We start from the raw sequence: 7500 nt of genomic DNA on the forward strand, positions 1-7500 counted from the left end.
AAGGAATGTTGTGAACAACTGGTAGGAAGTATGCACAATACCATAGTATGTTCTTTTAAGGAAGGAAAAATCCCTCTAAACTGGAAGAGAGCCAATACTGTGCCCATTTTTAAAGGAGGTAATAAAGATCTATCAAATTACAGACAAGTGTCCCTAATAAGTGTGGTGGCAAAAATAGCAAAAAGAATAGTAAAAAACGGATGGATGGAATATTCAGAAGAAACACATACATTGACTGACAGACAATTTGGTTTCAGAAGTGGAAGATCTTGTGTTATGAATTTAGTGAGCTTTTATAGTAGAGCAATTGATATAATTCAAGAGAGAGAGAGAGAGGGTTGGGCAGACTGTGTTTATTTAGACCTAAAAAAGCATTTGATAAGGTACCACACCAGAGACTGCTATGGAAAATTCAAAATATAGAGGGTTTGCAAGGCAACACACTGAACTGGATTACAGACTTCTTGAGGGACAGAGAAATGAGAACAGTAATAAAGGGGGAAAAATCAGAATGACATAGAGTTACAAGTGGAGTACCACAGAGGACAGTCTTAGCCCCTGTAATGTTTTTGGTGTATGTCAACGATATGGTGGATGAGGTTGACAGTAATATAAGTCTGTTTGCAGACGATGTGAAATTATTGAAAAGAGTGGAAAACAATATGGATTGTGAAATATTACAGAAAGATCTAAATAAGATATATAAATGGAGTAAGAAATGGGAGGAATTCAATGCAAAGAAATGCAAGGTGATGGAATTATGAAAAAGCAAAAGAAGACAGACAAGTTCCTACACCATGGGAGAAGTGGAAATTAAGAAAACCAAAGAAGAAAAAGATTTGGGAATTACAATAAGTGATAATTTATCACCCGAAAAACATGTAAACAAAATAGTTGGGGAAACCTATGGGTTACTAAGAAAGATGAAAGGGGCATTTGCTTACATGGATGAAGAGATGATGAAAAAGTTGATGGAATATGTGATTTAACCAAAACTGGAATATGCCACAATTGTTTAGTCACCCCATAATAAAAAGGAAATAAGGAAAATAGAAAGGATCCAAAGAGCTGCAACCAAATTGGTACCAAGTTTGAGAGATTTAACCTATGAAGAAAGATTAAGGAGATTGAAGCTTCCATCATTACAAGAGAGAAGAGAAAGAGGGGACCTGATTGCTATATACAGAGCTTTAAAGGGTAAGGATCAAGTTGACAAAGAAGACTTATTTGTGTGGGACTCAAGAAATACAAAAGGACATGGAGTGAAATTGAGGAAACAGCAAGTAGAAGAGATATTAAGAAATATGGTTTCCCAAATAGAAGCATAGAAATATGGAACAACTTAAATGAAACAGTGGTACAAGCAACAAATATTCATGAATTTAAAGTTAAGCTGGATGCTTATAGGTAAGGAGACAGGACAACAAGAGCATAGCTCTTTTCCTGTAAAACACAACTAGGTAAATAGGTAAATACAGGTAAATGAGGTGAGGTCTTGAGGCCAAATGTTTGCACTATTTAAACAGCAGCAGCACAAGAAGAATCTGGTTTTCACTTTGTTATTACCAGGTTGCTCCCCTAGAGATAATAACAGGAAAATCACGGTTTATGTCAACTTCCCTAATATGGAAATCATAACTGGTAATGAGATGCCAAGAAGGATTCCCAGCAATGCTCAACCACTTCTTCCCAACTGACAGCAAGTACAAATACCTTTTTTCTTTTTTTGTTTCCTATTTGAAGGCATCTTGGATGGTGTGTGATGACTGATGACACTTTTCTGAAAAAAAAAAAAAGTATAATGTAACCTATTATAGCTATCTTGTCATAAGCTCAAGTAATCCTTGTGATATTGCTCAATATGTCTCAGCAGTTAATATGCCTGGTTATGAATCCTAATAAGCTGGTGCTCATGTGCTTCACTACATAACCATGACTTCATTTACCATTTCAATCCACTCATTGGTACAGACAACTTCAAACTTCATACATTCACTTTTTTTTTTTTTTTTATGTAGGAGGGACACTGGCCAAGGGCAACAAAAATCCTCCCCCCCCAAAAAAAAAAAAAGCCCACTGAGATGCCAGTCCCAGGAAAAGGGTCCAAAGCACTAGTCAAAAATAGAAGGATAAGTGTCTTGAAACCTCCCTCTTAAAGGAATTCAAGTCATAGGAAAGTGGAAATACAGAAGCAGGCAGGGAGTTCTGGAGTTTACCAGAGAAAGGTATGAATGACTGAGAATACTGGTTAACTCTTGCATTAGAGAGGTGGACACAATAGGGGAGAGAGAAAGAAGAAAGTCTTGTACAGCGAGGCTGCGGGAGAAGGGCAGGCATGCAGTTAGCAAGATCAGAAGAGCAGTTACCATGAAAATAGCAGTAGAAGACAGCTAGAGATGCAACACTGCGGCGATGAGAGAGAGGCTGAAGACAGTCAGTTAGAGGAGAGGAGTTGATGAGACAAAAAAGCTTTTGATTCCACCCTACCTAGAAGTGAGGTATGAGTGGAACCCCCTCCCCCAGACATGTGAAGCATACTCCATACATGGATGGATAAGGCCCTTGTACAGAGTTAGCAGCTAGGGGGGTGAGAAAAACTGGCGGAGATGTCTCAGAATGCCTAACTTCATAGAAGCTGTTTTAGCTAGAGATGAGATGTGAAGTTTCCAGTTCAGATTATAAGTAAAGGACAGACTGAGGATGTTCAGTGTAGAAGAGGGGAACAGTTGAGTATCATTGAAGAAGAGGGGATAGTTGTCTGGAAGGTTGTGTTGAGTTGATAGATAGAGGAAATGAGTTTTTGAGGGATTGAACAATACCAAGTTTGCTCTTCCTCAATCAGAAATTTTAGAAAGATCAGAAGTCAGGCATTCTGTGGCTTCCCTGCGTGAAATGTTTACTTCTTGAAGGGTTGGACATATATGAAAAGATATGGAAAAGTGCAGGGTGGTATCATCAGTGTAGGAGTGGATACAACAAGAAGTTTGGTTTAGAAGCTCATTGATAAATAATAAGAAGAGAGTGAGTGACAAGACAGAACCCTGAGGAACACCACTGTTAATAGATTTAGAACAACAGTGACTGTCTACCACAGCAGCAATAGAATGGTCTAAAAGAAAACTTGAGATGAAGTTACAGAGAAGGATAGAAGCTATAGGAGGGTAGTCTGGAAATCAAAGCTTTGTGCCAGACTCTATCAAAAGCTTTTGATATATCCAAGGCAACAGCCAAAATCTCTAAAAGACAATGACCAAGAGTCAGTAAGGAAAGTCAGATCACCAGTAGAGCGGCGTTGATGGAACCCATACTGGCAATCAGATAGAAGGTTGTGAGGTGATAGATGTTTAAGAATCTTCCTGTTGAGGATAGATTCAAAAACTTTAGATAGGCAGGAAATTAAAGCAATAGGACAGTAGTTTGAGGGATTAGAGCAGTCACCCTTTTTTAGGAACAGGCTGAATGTAGGCAAATTTCCAGCAAGAAGGAAAGGTAGATGTTGACAGACAGAGCTGAAAGAGTTTGACTAGGGAAGGTGCAAGCACGGAGGCACAGTTTCAGAGAACAATAGGAGAGACCCTATCAGATCCATAAGCCTTTTGAGGGTTTAGGCCAGCGAGGGCATGGAAAACATCATTGCAAAGAATTTTAACAGTTAGCATGAAATAATCAAAGGGTGGAGGAAAGGGGGGAACAAGCCCGAAATCATTCAAGGAAGAGTTTTTAGCAAAGGTTTGAGTGAGGAGTTCAGCTTTAGAAATGGATGTGATAGCAGTGGTACCATCTGATTGAAATAAGGGAGGGAAAGAAGAAGAAGCAAAGTTATTGGATATATTTTTGGCTAGATGCCAGAAGTCATGAGGGCAGTTAGATCCTGAAAGATTTTGACACTTTCTGTTAATGAAGGAGTTTTTGGCTAGTTGGAGAACAGACTTGGCATGGTTCTGGGCAGAAATATAAAGTGCACGAGATTCTGGTGATGGAAGTACCTTTTTTGTGGGCCACCTCTCTATCATGTATAGCATGAGAACAAGCTGTGTTAAACCAAGGTTTGGAAGGTTTAGGTCGAGAAAAGAGTGAGGAATGTATACATTCATGCCAGACACTATCATCTCTGTTATGCACTCGGCACACAGAGATGGGTCTCTGCCAAGGAAGCAGTAGTCATTCCAAGGGAAAATCAGCAAAATACCTCCTCAGGTCCCCCCAACTAGCAGAGACAAAATGCCAGAGGCACCTTCACTTAGGGGATCCTGAGGAGGGATTAATGCTGATCAAAGCTGAACAGATAATGATACAACTGAAATTTATAGGTAACTAGAGATATATTTATCCCCCTGATTATGAAAATGTAATCCTAAACTTAATACAATATTGCAGTGGTATTTAGAATAAAACTAATGTTATGGTGCTGAAAATTGTCATGGTGCTGAAACTATTGTAGTGGTGATGAAACTACTATGGTAATTCTGAAATGACTGTGGTGGTGCTGAAACTACTGTGGTCATGCTGAAACTGTTGTGGTGGTGTTGAAACTACTGTGAGAATGCTGAAACTGTTGTGGTGGTGCTGAAACTACTGTGAGGATGCTGAAACTGTTGTGGTGGTGTTGAAACTACTGTGAGGATGCTGAAACTGTTGTGGTGGTGCTGAAACTACTGTGAGAATGCTGAAACAGTTGTGGTGGTGTTGAAACTACTGTGAGGATGCTGAAACTGTTGTAGTGGTGCTGAAACTACTGTGAGGATGCTGAAACTGTTGTGGTGGTGTTGAAACTACTGTGAGGATGCTGAAACTGTTGTGGTGGTGCTGAAACTACTGTGAGGATGGTAAAACTGTTGTGGTGGTGCTGAAACTACTGTGAGGATGCTGAAACTGTTGTGGTGGTGCTGAAACTATAGTGGTGGTGCTTAAACTGTTATAGTGGTGCTGAAACCACTGTGGTGGTGCTGAAAGGGTTTCAAAATAGGTACATTATCTTCTGAGGTGACATTACACATACTACTCTACATTCTTGAACAAATGTAAATGAAAACAAGAAATAGTGATGCTGTTGAAGGAAAAATAAAAATTAACTGGTAGACAATTAGAGATGGATGTCCAAAGCAAAGTAAAAGTAATGATGAACAAAGAAAATGGTGAGATGCAAGAATTCAAGTTCTTACTACAATTATGCATGAACACAGAGGCAACAGATTTGGCATATCAAGTAAAGGTAAGGAATGAGATGTAGAGTGCTCAAGGGGATCAAAAGCTTTATCTGGGATGATTTTGCCACATGCAAAAAAAGATCTGAATGTGAAATGACAAGATAACTGTGGTTGATGCTGTAGGTGCAGGACAACCTTCAGTAAAATTAGAAGACAGAATGCTGGAACACATGAGAGAAAGGGATGTGAGAAGAGAGGATTAAAGCATGCAGGGAAAGAACCTAAATACATGAATAAAAGGACACTTCTATCATAGTTGTCCCTTTGAGGAAGTGTTGAAACAGGTATCACATATGGACAGATGGATGTGGTAATCCTTAATGTAATTTACCATGTGACTATGATTAAGACAGATCTGTACGGTATTTTCAAACATTTTGGCCTCTTATCTCCAGGACTTTTAACAGGCTCAAATAAAAGTTACTGGGATTTTCAATGGTGTTTCTGTAATTATAATCTGCAATACTAATAAAACAAATCACTCATGAGAACCTACCTAATACCTGTACAGCCTCTGAAAAATAGTTTTAGTGATAGAACAAAGCATTTAAGAATACAAGCTTGTGTATTCTTAAATGCTTATGCCTCTCACTGGAACTATTTTCAAACACCATAGAAATTATCTCAGAGGTCTTTTCCCAAATGACAATGTAGAATCCTTATTAAACTATGACTAGAAACATGAAAACACTCTTGAATATCATAGTAACATCCTTTAAAGTCTGTTAAAATGTTACTGAGATAAGATGCAGATACATTTGAGAATACAGTCCTATGTGTAGTGGAAGCATCTGCTGAGGTAAAAAAGAGTAACTTCAAATTTTAAAAATCTGGTGAAATTAAATAAACCAGAAAAAAAAAATGTTATGTCTGGAAAATAAATTAGGTAATGATGCTCTATGACTCTGTAAAAAATATATTAATGAATGAATTGATTAAAAAAAAAAGTGGAAGATAGGGAGAGGGGTAGCAGTGGGAGAACTGAAGTACTGTCTACAATGCCCTTCAACTCACTGAGAAGGAGAAAACAGGCAGTCATTTCTTTTCCCTGGCACAACTTCTCAACATACTTTCTTTTATTTCCTTGATGATTAAATAGCAAGCATCTTATTGTATTAAAAGTTTAAAAGCTGATCCATCAACACCAATACTCAGCAAAACTGGAGATCAGCTGATGAAACACTCAGATTGGTTACTTTTCTTCACCAAACCTACACTATCTTATCTTGACCCTAGTTACTTGCCCTGCCATCTTGAACCATATCCCATGCTACCTATGAAATAATAAGTATACCCATAAGCAAAGTACCAAATAATGCATTGAAAAATAAAGAAAGAACACAGGCATTTTTTTACATTAAGGAAAACTAAATGTCACCAAATTAAAACTAATATTCTATAAAATTTCTAACTAGAGTGAGATTATTAGTGTTACATACAGCAATAATGAATCTTCAGTTATGTATCTGTATAGCTCAACATGGTTAGTCATGGTTCTACTGTATTCCCAACAACCTGAGATATACTACAGTTGTCAGAAGTAACCTTCAACACTTACTACATAATAGTTCATGTTTTCCTCCTATCACAAGTCTCATGCTCTGTTAAGAATCCATCAACTGCAGCAAGGGTTTGTCAGGAGACTGTCAGTAGAGCAAGGGACTTAACTTTGAAGAAAAAAAGGCAAAAATGCAGTAAAATGAATACAAGGTATTCAACTTTTGTCCATGACAATACCTGTGCCATGAAGATTGACTGAGCTTCCTTAACGTGTAAATGTACTGTTTTTATATTGTAACTCTCCTAATATTATAGATGCTCTGAATTTTACTGTCACTCCTTACCAAGGTATTGGATGTTGTACCTTGAACTACAGGCTTGCAATGTGAATATTCAGAGATGCACTCTACACGAGATACAGGTCAAGACAAATGGAGTAACTGGTCACTGTCAATAGACTGAACTATTCTATACAGCGAGATTAAAACTGCAAGCTCTGAAGAGTTGGATTAGTTCGATAATATGGTCCTTTTGATAACACTGTTGTCTACTAAATTATACATTAAGCTTGCACCAGCCTATTTTATCAAGCTTGCCAAGAAACTCACCGTCGTATATGACTCAAAGAATTAAGGGACAACAGGCTGTCACCGCCCAGGAAATCGTCAAAATTTTGTTACATTTTTTTTTTTTTTTTTTCACCTATCTAACAATTTTGGACGAGACTACTTTATGCTGGTTGATTCTGATGTACTATGAATGAATCTGGTATCCGTTTCCATCACAAATTATT

The 7500-nt window shown here is 37.9% G+C and overlaps 1 protein-coding gene across 8 annotated transcripts in view; it reads right to left on the reverse strand.

The window, feature by feature from the left end:
- Window positions 1-7500, reverse strand: part of LOC135114250 (uncharacterized) — a 67381-nt gene that overhangs the window by 16493 nt on the left and 43388 nt on the right. For 6 of the 8 annotated variants that reach the window (XM_064030089.1, XM_064030078.1, XM_064030099.1 and 3 more), the window contains one exon: window positions 1714-1780. The exons of 1 other annotated variant lie outside the window; for it this stretch is intronic. In XM_064030089.1, coding sequence (XP_063886159.1) covers window positions 1714-1747 — 34 coding nt within the window. In that variant the 5' untranslated portion in view covers window positions 1748-1780. Of the gene's footprint in view, window positions 1-1713; window positions 1781-7051; window positions 7143-7500 lie in introns of those variants that run through there. One more of the 8 variants, XM_064030117.1, reaches the window with a different exon arrangement.

Source organism: Scylla paramamosain, chromosome 2 (genome assembly GCF_035594125.1).
Source record: "Scylla paramamosain isolate STU-SP2022 chromosome 2, ASM3559412v1, whole genome shotgun sequence".
Classification (NCBI taxonomy): Eukaryota; Metazoa; Arthropoda; class Malacostraca; order Decapoda; family Portunidae; genus Scylla; species Scylla paramamosain.